This window comes from Melanotaenia boesemani, chromosome 17 (genome assembly GCF_017639745.1).
Source record: "Melanotaenia boesemani isolate fMelBoe1 chromosome 17, fMelBoe1.pri, whole genome shotgun sequence".
Taxonomy (NCBI): Eukaryota; Metazoa; Chordata; class Actinopteri; order Atheriniformes; family Melanotaeniidae; genus Melanotaenia; species Melanotaenia boesemani.
The window spans coordinates 24,145,036-24,158,265 of record NC_055698.1 but is presented as its reverse complement, the minus strand read 5'-3'; the positions used below and the strand labels follow the sequence as shown (position 1 = coordinate 24,158,265).

Sequence of the window (13,230 nt, the reverse complement as noted above, 5' to 3'; positions counted from 1 at the left end):
CTTATGGGGTGTACAGACAAATAATGTATTTCAAAGTTAGAAATAATGCAAAGAAAACTTCTGTGAGATGGCTGTTACATTTTGCAATGTCTCAGTAAGGAAATCATTTTCTGGGTCAGGATCATAAACTTGACAAATAAAAAGCCTCTTCACAGCAATTATTATCTAAGCACAAAATCCATACAAAATGCCACATACCAACCCATTCCTAAATAATGAGCACATAACCCTAATATGAATAAAAAGACAGAGCAGAAAAAATAACACATGTCTTTATAAACAGCGGACATGTAGTCCAGCGAGACGCTGCTGCCACCTGCTGGACACGAGGGGAAGCACAGTTAATAAGCTAATCGTTTGATTTCAGGTAATATGCTGCTCAAAGAAATAATGGGAACACATAATGAGTACCATATAACTCAAAGTCAGTCACAAGTCTGGGATATTGATCTTTCCATATATGATGTAACACTAATTGTGAATTACTTTCCCCAGCTGTACAAATGCAACACAGAACAAGTAGAAATGATGGATTTAGCATAACAGCCCCTAAAAAAGAAAAGGTCCGGCAGGTTGTGGCCACAGACCATTTAACCGTCCTTATCTTTTCTGGCTGATTTTTGGCAAAGTTTGCATTTTGCCAGTGGCCTCACCACTAGAGGTAACATGAGGGGGTATCTGCAACCCAAAGAAGTTACTCAGGTAGTGCAGCTCATCTAGGATGGCACATCAATGCACGTTGTGGCAAGGTTTGCTGTGTCTCCCAGCACAGTGTCGAGTGTATGGAGGAGATACCAGGAGACAGACCAGTGTAACAGGAGACATGAAAAAGGGGCAACAACCCAGCAGTAGGAACACTATGTCCTTCTTCGTGCAAGGAGGAACAGGAGGAGCACTGCCAGAGTCCTACAATCCCACTAATGTGCATATTTCTGCTTAAACTGTCAGAAACAGATTCCACGTGGGTGGAATGCGGTTCATCAGACCTAAATCAAATCCACCGCTATGGGACATGCTGTTGCATTCCATCCATTGTTGCCATATTGAACCATGGACTGTCCAGGGGTTGATTGATCCCCTGACCCAGGTGTGGGAGGAGATCCCTCAGGAGAACATCCATTGTCTTATCGGGACCATGCCAAGATGATGTAGGGCGTGCAAAGAGGCAACTGGAGGCCACACACACACACATTAATGACTTTCATTTTGAAGTGTCTTGCAGAATTTCCAGAGAAGTCGGCTCAGTCTATGATCTGATTGTTTCACTTTTTATTTTGAGCATGATCCTAAATCCAGATGTCCATGTGTTAATGATTTTGAATTCCATTGATTGTCCATGTTATTTTCTTCTCAAAATATTCCATTTTGTAATGAATAACGATTTAAACAGGAATTTAAGACATGTTGTTTAAGTGAGGCCTATATGTTTTTGAGCGGTGTGCTATTGATGCGGACAAACTGTTCTTGATATGGCAGTTTAAAAAAAATATTGTTATAGTGTTGGACTCACCCGAGATTCACCATAAAAACATGCCATGAATCCTGCAGGTTTCATTTGTACAAAGATTTAAATTAAGACACTGTTTAAATGAAAATAAAGGAGACAAAAAAAGATGAAAATTAAATGCAGAAATAATAAATTACAGGGACTTTTTCAAAGCTTATTTAATTCTTTGGTTACATTAACCTGTAAGTTACATATAAAGTTAAAATCAGGGCACTTTATTAGGTACACCTACTGAATTGCATGTTAACACAAATATCTAAACAGCCAGTCACATGGCAATCGATGCATTTAGGCATATAGACACAGTTAAAATGACTTGCTGAAGTTCAAACCCTGCATTTAAGTGACTTTAAATGTGTCACTGTTGTTGGTGCCAGGTGGGTTGGGCTCAGTATTTTAGAAACTGCTGATCTACTGGGATTTTCACCCACAGCCATCTCTAGGGTTTACAGAGAATGTTGTGAAAAAGATAGAATATCCAGTAAGCAACAGTTGTTGCCTTGTTGATGTCAGAGGATGATGGGCAGACTGGCTGGAGATGACAGAAAGGCAACTGTTACTCAAATAACTGGTTACAATCAAGGTATGCAAACTACCATCTCCACACGAGGTGCCACTCCTGTCAGGAACAGGACGTTGGAGCTGCCCTTCTCACCAACCCACCAAAACTGGTCAATTAAGCATTGGGAAAATGTTGCCTGCTCGGATGAGTTTCCATTTCAGCTCCGCATTCAGATGCTAGGGTCAGAATTTGGAGCAAACAACATGAAAGCATGGATCCGTCCTGCACTGTATTAACAGTTCAGACTGGTGGTTATGTAATTGCAGCCTATCTGAGTATTGTTACTGACCATGACCATCTCTTTATGACCACAGTGTACTATCTTCTGATGGCTACTTCTAGCAGGATAGTATCACATAGTTGTAATGATTTTAAACTGGTTTCTTGAACACGACAATAAATTTACTGTACTCCATTGGCCCACAGTCACCAGATCTCAGTCCAATAGAGCACATTTAGGATGTAATGGAATAGAAGATTCTCATTATGAATGTGCAGCTGACAACTCTACAGCATGTTAAATCTATATAATGAAGAATTAAAGCAGTTCTGAAGTCAGAAGAGGTCCAGCCTGGTAACAGTAAAGTGTAACTAATGAAGTAGCTGGTGAATATATACATCTATATGTACCTTTAAAGCGTGATGGATAACTTTTCATGATTTTTACTGCCATCTGTACTTCCTGCTTACTGACAACTCTTTGAGTTTTTTCATTTGTTGTGGAAATGGTTTAACTTTTTATCTCACATCCACACACTGTTTGTACTGATGAACACCTGTGAGTGTGTCTGGATCAGGATGTTATTTGCTTAACTTTGCATGAAGACTGTAGGCAACAGGAGGTCTGGTTCAGGCTTCAGTTATATGCATTCAAATAGATATACCTGTCAACATTTGTAAAAACTTGCTGATTAACAAATATTTTGTTGATTTAATCCAAACATGGCAGCTTCTGATTTTCTATGAATAGCTGCATGCTTCAAAACGTCCACAGTAGAGTGTGGAATAGGTTTGATCCTCGTCCATAGGGGCCAGGTTCAGGGTATCATAAATGGCTTCTTTGCATTTGACTGCAGGTCGTCTTTCCTGGATGTTGGATTGCTGAGAAAAAAAACAAACAAAAAAAAAAAACAAAACACAGCACCAATCAAATGTCTGGACACTAATAAATTTGAATGGGTGTGTGTGTCCAGACATTTGACTGTTACTGTATATTAAATGTCTGGGTGGTAATGTAGATCGAGGAGCCTGTCTTTCATGGTTCCACAAGGTATGAAGATTAAACACAAAAAGAAACAGTAAAAACAAAAATAATTACCTCTATATTTGAAGTTCTGGATCTCTTGCTGTTGCACATTTTGTAAAGGAGCAGCAGAAAACCAACCAACAGCATAACGATCACAGCCGAGCACACAACTAGAGGCACAAAACAATCTGGACAAGGGCCACAGAGGTAGAAGTGTGAGAAGGAGTGTTATGAAAGAAAGAATAAGTGAAATCAGTGTTGATAATGAAAAATAACTTAATATTGTACTGTAATAACATTAATTAACCCAACACTGAAAGACTGCTGATAACAGAGTACCTGCACACTGCTCACGGGCTCCAGGATAAGATGTGGTGGGTCCATACATGGTGGCTGCAGCTGTGAACAATCAGATGTGAGTCAGTAAATCCTGATTTACTGGTCTGGTGAGAGAAAAGTGCTTATCCTGTAACAGCAGGGGGAGAGAACGACTCCTAACTTTTTAACTGAGTGAGTAAAACAATTTATAGCTGGTGACAACATATATTTTTGTAAATCTAACCATGTATTTTAACTCCTAACCATTATTAGGATTAAAGTAGAAAAGTAAGAAATAGAAAAGTGAACAGACTTATGAAAAGCTTGTCAGGAACAAGGTTCGAAACAGCAACCTCCTATTTGTAGGATCAGCGCTTAATCTAACTTCCACATCAGAGTTTCTTGCCAGTTTTCTGAAGTGATACTACTCTCTCTCTCTCTCTCTCTCTCTCTCTCTCTGGCTTCCCTGCACTGGCTTCAATGTCCTTTCCCCTTACATGCATCTCAGACTTCTGGTATGTGTCCTCTGGTCGTTAAGATCATACAGAATTCAATGGCCCCTTCCTCTGGGCACACTATGAATCCCTCCTTGAAAGTTATTGCGTATTAAAGTGTTTGGTATTGTCTGGAATATTTAATGAAATATTTCATGCTTGCCTTAGCTCTTCTTATAATGTACTTTGTGGCAATATTAAGGAAATTGCTCTAAAGGTTGATGATTTCAGAATAAAGTCTGGTGGATATGGACCTTGTGGTTGTTGGAGCTTTGTATTAAACAGCCACAAGACACTACTCTACTGAGAATGAAGCTTCAGAAAAAAAAAAAAAAAAAAAAACTCGGGGAGACAAATATCATAACTTGTTTATTTAAAGATCCATCATGCTGCATTTCCACATTTATATTCTGCTTAAGAGTTTTAGATTTTTAAGCATCAATCAGTGGAGAACAAGTAAAAAATATATTCTTGTTGAAAAATTGTTTTTCTATTTGAAACTCTCCAAGCCAGTGACCATCAGTTTCATTGTTTCATGTTTAACTAAAACCACAGCCTTGAAAGCACCATTTCCTTTTAAATGAAGAGAAACCACACGGCAGAAGTGGAAAACATGTTTGAGTAGAAGTGTCACCAGTTCTTTTTTTAAACCAAGCTGTTCTTTCCTCTCACTTTCTTTGCAATCAGTCACATTAAGTAAATATAATACAACATATTTGGTAGAAAAAGTACTGAAAAAGAAAGTTAGCTTACTAGTCCTAATAAAACATTACATACTTTTAGGTACAGTAGTAACATCCATAGTCTGATTTAAGAAAAGAAGTGACTTACCCAGGACTCTAAGTTTGATTTCTCCAGTTTTAACAGTACTGCCTACGAAATTAAAGCCATAATCCCCGCTGTCATCACAATTTAGGAATGACAAATATAAGAAGCCGTTGCTGGGGTCAATAGAAGCTCTCCCCTTGTACTGATCATTCACTTGTAGCCCTGATTCACGTAAAGTAGCAACATTGACCCATTCGTCCCTGTCTCTGAAATTCCAGATTATAATGTCATTTTTCTTCTTCTCAACCAGGGCTTTCAGAGTCACACTTCCCCCCATGACTGCATCCACTGGACCCTTCAATACATCATCCTGCCCAACACTGCACCCTGAGGAGACACAGATAAAGTAAGGATGGTTAATTACAGATACTGGCAGGCTGATGGTGACTTAGAAGTCAAAACGTGGTTTAAAAAGGAAGTAAAATCCTTTAAAATAATACAGGATATGTGTAAAATTATTTGTGATGATTTTGGCCAATAATTAACCCAAACAGCAAATAGAAGAAATACATCTCAGTTTTCAAATATTTAAGTAAAATTATAGCAAAAGCTGTTGATGAACAACTTTACAAATTCTTGCCAATTAAGAAAACACTTTGTTTTGAAGACTCTGAGTCAGGTTTCTGATTACAGCACTGAAACTGCCTTTGTCAAAGTCTTAAACAACATCCATTCAAACAGAGAGAGTAGCAAAGTTTGGTTTTTGGTTCTGATTTCAGTGCTGCATTTGACCACAACATCATTTTACACCGACTGGAAAATTGGGTCGGAACTGCTGGTTTGAATCCTACTTGAAATACAGAGACTACTTCATATTACTTGTAACTATGAATCTACTGAAACAAAGACATTCGGAGTTCCTCACAGCTCTATTTTGGGGCCCTTATTCTTCAACATCTAGATGCTCCCACTAGCTCAGATCATGGAAACAAAACATTGTCTTTATATAATTATGCTGATGACATTCAGCTCTATATTACGAACTCACCAGGAGACCCTGGTCCCCTACAAAGCTTAATTGCATGCCTGGGTCAAATCCAACACATGAATATGTCAGTTTTCTTTGGCTAAATCAAAATAAAACTGAAATCTTTTTATTGGGTAACAACAATGAACACCCAACAATTTGTGTCCAGCTTTAAATCAGCAATGTTAAAAACAACAAATCAAGACAGAAATCTTGGTGTCATTTTGGACTTTGAATTGAATCTTAATAGCCAGTAAAGCAGTAACAAAACTTTAACAAAACTTTAACAACCTGAAGAATATATCCAGAACAAGTGACTAAGACAACTGCAACTGATTCTGCTGCTCATGTTCTCAAAGGGTCAAAAAGGGAACATATCACTCTCGTTCTCAGATCTCTACCCTGGCTTCCTATGTGCCAAAGAAACTATTTAGAAAATTTGCTGTTAGTGTACAAGACATTCTGGTTCTGGTCCAAAATATAAATCTCATCTGGGCCAAGTTAAAACTAAACAAGAAGAATCAGCGTTTAGTTTTTATGCTCCTAATATCTGGAACAAACTACCAGACTTTTTTACTTTTTAATTTTTCTTTTGCACCTTGTTTTAATGTTTAATGAAAAAATGTGTCTTGTATATAAAATGTGTTATACCAATAAACCCGTCTTGCCTTACAACTCTAAAACCTTGCTGTGGTGGTCATTGTCTGTTAATAGTTGTACCTTGCTGTGTACCCAGCAATATCTAAGGAAGTTTTTTTTTTTCTTTTTTGTTCTAGTACAGATTAGAGTTCTTAAATGTCCTGGGAACCTAATCATTGCTTTGCATTTCCAACCAGTGCTGCAGTGTTTTGAGTCCATGAAATTTGTTTAAGATGTTTATTTCCCAGAACTTGAAGAAAGGCCATCTGTCCACCATATTTCCTCTGAACTCCTTTTGTTTTATTATGTACATTTTTTGATATGCATATAGTCAAATTAATGAACACCATTCGTCCAGCCTGCAAATCTCCTCTCTGTAGTCAGATTTGTTGCCAGATTTCTGTGGCACTCCTACCAAATCTGCCATCTCAATGATGTTCTTTGTAAGATGGAAAACAAAAGAGGGCTCAGCACGTAACTCTGACAGGTTCCATGTAACTCTGACAGGCTCCTGAGGCGGCTGTAGCTCAGAAGGAAGAACAGTCATCTCTGAAAGTTGGTGGTTCAATTCCAGGCTTCCCCTAACTACACGCTGAAGTGATCTTGTGCAAGACATTAAACCCCATGTTGCCTCCTGATGAGTCTGTTTATGGAGGATTAAATGTGTGTGTTAGAGCAAACCACACAGTATATAACAACACAAGTGCTATATGAGTGTGTGTGAACGGGTGAATTTGACATGTAGTGTAAAGTGCTTTAAGTGATCAAGATGACTAGAAAAGTGCTATATAAGTACAGTCCATTAACCATTTACCTTCCAGTGTTAGCGTTAGGAAGGAAGAATCATGATCTCTCTGTGACATGCTGATAAAAATGTTTTAAACCAGATGCATGAGTGCAGGCTCACAATCAGGGCCAGTAACTTGGTTTCTACACTGTTGGAGATGATTGTATTAAATACATTAGCTGAAGTTTAAAAACCTCACAAAAGTTCCACGGTATTCCAGATAACACACGGTAATATGCCGTTCTCTGTTCAAGCATCCTCTGTTGAACATTTTTTACTCTCAAGACAAACTGGTGCTGGTCCAGTGTGGGTGAAAGTGCTGCCCTGATGTGCCTCAAGACCAGCCTTTAAAGCCCTTCATCAAAGTGGGAATAAGAGCAAATAGTCTACAGTCACTGAGGCAGTTGATGGATGTTTTGTGCAAAGGCAGCACATTTAAGTTATTTAGAAACAGTAACCATTGTTGTGCCTTATCAGTGGGAAAAAAAAAAAAAGATATCATCAGCTTTTTCTTCTGAATAACTGAATAATTTATACCTGTCAGAGGGAGCTCTGCACCAAACGTTCAGCTGGCATCACAGAATCTTGCATGACCAAAGCATTGTTGGTTCTGTGATTCCAGCTCACCGTAACCAGTTTCATTGTTGCTAACAGAGGTACAGCAGCAGTGGATATGTTTTGTTCTAAATAATCAAATTTATTAAACTAAATAGGCCTATGTAAATCAGCAAATAAAGTATAAAGTCTTACCTATATATGTCAGCAGAAATGGAAGCAAATTAAAGGTGAACTGATCCATTAAGGATGGGTCATGTGTTCCCAGCAGAAACAAAACGATGTAATATATAAGATGGTTCTGCCTCTGTCTTCTATGTTCTACCTCATGTTTTCTCTGTGAATGCACATTCGCTTGTAAATGACACTAGAAGACTTTGGTTTGTGTCCCACCCACTCTAATATACTGGACTTGAAACAATTGCTTTCAGTATCTATTTCACACAAAAATCAGAGGAAGCCACAGAGTTCATCCTTTAATGGAAAAAAAAGTGGGTAGACGTTTTTCTGCACATCATGCAATAAACATTGGCCTCTTAGATCACACTTCAAGACCAACATTAGTTCACGACCATCACAGAAAGTATGAGTTTCCACAACTTATATATATAAGAGACACACAGACACTCTCTACTACAAACCAGACCTGTTGTGTGATGGTTTTCTCTGATGTGCTACAAGTTTGCATAACAGAAACTGAGATTATTTATCAAATGGCAGCTTCACTCCTATTAACACATTCTAGCAGTTCATATTAATAGGATAACATTTCAAAACTTAATATAGGATTAAACTTATACCTGAGTGTGAAACAGGCAGTGTGTTGCTCTTACCAGAATGCACATCCTGTTTCCGTCTGTGAATGTCTTATTTCATACTCGAGGATGGAAATGTGTTTGAGACAGAAAAAATTATGAGCTGTATGAAGCTATAATTTTAATTTTTACTTCTTGCTTCGTAGTGAAGCACCACACAGTAGTTTCCTTAAGTCATATATAGATTACCCCTTGATGAGAAAGGGTGAGGGCTATGTGGGGCGTTCTTGATAACAAGGAAAAAGCTTTATCTAAATTGTATGCAGCCAACTTTTTAAAATTTATTTATGTATTTATTTTTATATAGCTGAGGTCATTGTTTTGCTTTAAAATTTTCTGCTACTTTTGGATTTTTTTTCACAGAATTTCAAACAAACTATTTGGCTATTTTTATTGTGTTTAGTAAAGTAGTGGACAGCTAATTATACCTGGTCCAGTTACATACAAGCATCTTATTTAATATATATGTATAATATATATATATATATATATATATATATATATATATATATATATATATATATATATATATATATATATATATATATATATACACTTTCTCTGGGCACACTAAGTCAAGCCCTCCTTGAAAGTTACTGCTTATGAAAATTTTTAGTATTGTCTGGAATATTTAATCAAATATTTCATGCTTGCCTTAACTCTTCTTATAACACACTTTGTGGCACTATTAAGGAAATTGCTCCAAAGGTTGATGATTTCAGAATAAAGTCAGGTGGATATGGACCTTGTGGTTGTTGGAGCTTTTTTTTATTTTTTTATTTTTCTTATATTGCTAACTGTGTTTGATTGCCAGCCGGCTGCATGGGATCATGCATAACTTTCTAATCTTGCCTGTGACAAATGGGTCTTTATATACTAAAAACTAATTGAAATGCACAGAAGTATATAGTAAACACTTTTAATCAGCTTGTTCCCAAATAACTTTACATCCTATATATAAACACAAAAGGGAATCAAGAACTAAATGAGAAGAAATTTGAATATGCAGATATGCCACATTCTGTTTTACTCTACTGCCATCAAGTGGCCAAGGTTGGAGCTATGGAGGAGATAGGTGCTTTTCTAATCTACATAGTAGCTTTAAAGTCTCACTGGTTAACATATTGTTTATCTATAGAGAAATAATAATAAAAAGTCCAGCTTTGTTCTATGACAATAAAAACATGCCTAAAATTCAGCGGCTGAGTGTGGCGTAGGTTTGGTCATGGTCCATTCTGGCCAGCCTGAGAGCCTGATTGGTGGACTCTTTATGTTCAAGTAATGTTTCCTGGTTGACAGACCACTGAAAATAAGAAATCATATAATTACAACTTGGTACCAGTATAAGCTCGTATTTTGTTTAATGCAGACACATGTAACTTGCAAGTAAAATTTAACACCGACATACACAAACAAAAGTTACCTCCACATCTCTGTCATTTGCAGTCTTTGATTTCTTGCTGTTTTGTAGAGGAGCATCAGAAAAAACACACAAACATCTTCACAAAGTAATCTGAAAAAGAAACTGAAGATAAAGAGAAATAACAACTGTGTAGTGGAAGAGACATTGTGAAATTGGGGTTAGAATGAAAAATAACTTTGTATTGGGAGAACTCAGCACTGTCAGGGAACAGTGATGTGGCTGTGATCCAGATGGTTGGAACTGAACATTCACAAATTAAAACAGTACGGATGGATAAATAATATGCTTTGCCTACTGAACAAATGGGTGGGGGGTACCCTGTTTTAAATCGGTTAAAAAAATAATCTTAAATTTTTTGAATAATCAAATTTTCTGTTTTAATTTATGAGAGAATTGAAGGAGAAAAAAACTGAGATTTGCAAAAAAAAAGATTTAAATAAATAAATAAATAAAGAGCATTAAAAAAGATACTAAAAGAAAAAAAATGTGTTTACTAAACAAAACAAACAGATCTTAAAAGTAAAACAGGCATCAAATTTAGGAAAAAAAAAACAATTAAATTAAAAGCTGTTTTTTTTTTACCAATATAAGTGAGAGAAGAAGTATATTCATGGTCAAAATGGAAGAGAAGCTTTTATTTTGGACTGTAAGAATAAAAATTGCTGATGTACAGGTACTCTGCTTGGCTGTTGCCAGGAAAGTTGAGGTGGGTGTGAGCCAGGTGGTTGGAGCTATGGAGGAGATAGGTACGTCAGAGATTTTAGGAACCGGAGATGACTAACTCTCAAATGTTTTTTTTTCCAAAAGATGGGAGAAAAAAAAGAAAAAAGAAAAAGAAAAAAACCAAACAGAATTATTAAAGGTTCTTTTAAATTTAAGAAAAAAAAAAATGACATGATGAGATAACTTTGGAAGTCGTTTTCACCAGCTGGAATAACACTTCAAATAAGTTAATAAATAAATAAAACAAAGAAAATTATTTAGAATAAAAGACATTTTTTTCCCTTGTTACTCTGTAGTATCATTATCGAAAAGCAGCTTTATAAATATGAGAAGCCTTACTGAGAAGCTTCTGACTTCAACAATAATGAAGCCAAATGGAAAATAGTGTTCACATCTTGACCACCAGGTGGCACTGTTTACTTGTTTGGACATCAATCATCTGAGGTTAAATATACTTACAATACTGTTTCTGTACATCAGGAGTTTCCAGCTCTGGTAAATCCAGGACAAATATCAGCAACAGTGATATGATGCCAGTACAATACTTTGTGCTTGAAATTTCACAATAGTTTAATTATTTTACCTTTAACTGATCATAATATAACACGGTACAATTTTTTTGTCAAATAAAACATTTTTCATTAACAAACTAAAGGGCAGAACAGAGAAATTAAAATTTAAGTTAAAATAAAAACATAATCAACAACATAATAAAATAACTGTCATTTTTTATCACACAATATTATTTGAGGAAAATAAAGTCAACAGTGCAAATTAGCTAAACAAAGGCAAAGCCTACTTTTGGTTAACTCTTATTCACATTTTCTGGCTTTTTGCCCATGAAGCTCTCTGCAAGAAAAATATTGATCTCATCATGTTGGTGTAGAACAATACCAATACTGGCCTTGGCATCAGTACTAGAATACTGTATTCGCCCAACCCTAATTCCTGTAAACCTGAAACCATTTATATGTGTTAATGCTCCTTACATATTCTCTTTAGGGACTGAAATCTTGATAGGAATACAGCTTTGCTACTATTAGCACAGTCTGTAACAGCAAGTATTTATGGAGTAATATGCAATATTTGAAAAATGACTAACTGCATAAATAGCCATGGATTTATGATCTTACCAGAGCCTCTTTTCCCATTTAACTTTATTTTTACTTCAACTGTAATGCAGCCCGAATAACACATGCAGGTACCTGTATGTTGTTCTCATCAGCAGTGAGCAGCTAATTTTCCCTCCACCAAATAAACCAAATACTTCAGCTCTGGGGTGTTCAACATTTTTAGGCTAAGGTACCTAAAATGAATGCAGAGATGGAGCAGGGACCTCAGAGTGGTACAGTAGCACAGCGTCTTCATCTCCTAGAACATAACAGAGATTAACAAAGACACACATTTGCAAAGCACTCTTCTTGACTATGTTTACACCTTGCATGACCAAGCCCATGATGTCTGACAGTTCAGCACACATGTCTGGCAACAAGTTATAAGTCCTTTAGAAGCACAATCAAGCCATTTCTTTCAACCAGCTACATCATACTGATACTGATAGCTGCCTAAAGTGGGAAGAGACAGGTAGAAACTCAGGGTTTCTACCTGTCATAGTTGTAAAAGGTCCTTCAACACCTTTATTTCAAATTAAACTGATTTATACAATAGCTTGTCAAGTTCTATTAATAACATTTTAATTTGAGTTAGGTTTGTTTAAGCAGGGGAGCATCTAACCCTGCAGGGCACTGACCTCGGATGATTGTAATTAGACATCTCTGATATAGAAAACAGAGGATTAGCGCATGTGGTCATGTGGGCAAAATCTTTGAAGGACTAATTATTTAGCTCTTTAACAACGCAAATACATATAAAGGATCATTTAATTCTAACAGCCATCTTGTGATTTTAAAGTTTTCAAACAAGAAAAAAGACTGACTTCATAAAATGACCTTTAATAAAACCTACAGTATTTGAGGAAACTAACTGAGGAAAAAAAGACAGAAAAAACATTGTTGATTTTAACAGCAGAGGGAGCCACAACCTTTTTATTCAAACCACGAGAACTTAAAAAGAAAACAGACATAATCATAACTCCTTTGAATCGTGGAACATTACGTTATATATATATACTATATATATATAGTACCCCAAAGCATGTACTAGTAAATAGTACATGCTTTGGGGTTTGGGGGTTTCACTAAAAATTGATTGTTGCGTAAAGTAGTAAGTTAATAGGCCTGCTGTTTATGTCATGACATTTACACATTTTAAACTTTTAGCTTGTTTGTTTGTGCCATAATATCTTGGAAATCATCCAAGTCTCAGATTAACTTAAAGTGAAATTGATTGATTAAATATATTCTGCT

At 36.3% G+C, this 13,230-nt stretch overlaps 1 protein-coding gene across 1 annotated transcript; it reads right to left on the bottom strand.

The window, feature by feature from the left end:
• Window positions 1-116: 116 nt before the first annotated feature.
• On the bottom strand, window positions 117-8,240 carry LOC121657126. The gene is made up of 5 exons (XM_042012516.1): window positions 8,099-8,240; window positions 4,959-5,282; window positions 3,655-3,714; window positions 3,388-3,503; window positions 117-3,170 (listed from the first exon to the last, which is right to left on the bottom strand). Exons 1-5 carry the CDS (start codon window positions 8,145-8,147, stop codon window positions 3,030-3,032), a joined length of 690 nt encoding a protein of 229 aa, XP_041868450.1. The 5' UTR covers window positions 8,148-8,240; the 3' UTR covers window positions 117-3,029.
• Window positions 8,241-13,230: the final 4,990 nt, after the last annotated feature.

What these genes read in the sequence shown, in the direction of transcription:
- LOC121657126 (XM_042012516.1), bottom strand. Translation starts at nt 8,147, where the DNA reads ATGGATCAGTTCACCTTTAATTTGCTTCCATTTCTGCTGACATATATA. An exon ending in ATTTCTGCTGACATATATAG is followed by an intron (nt 5,283 to 8,098) that starts GTAAGACTTTAT and finishes GTGTCTCCTCAG; the next exon opens with GGTGCAGTGTTGGGCAGGAT. An exon ending in AATCAAACTTAGAGTCCTGG is followed by an intron (nt 3,715 to 4,958) that starts GTAAGTCACTTC and finishes GATTGTTCACAG; the next exon opens with CTGCAGCCACCATGTATGGA.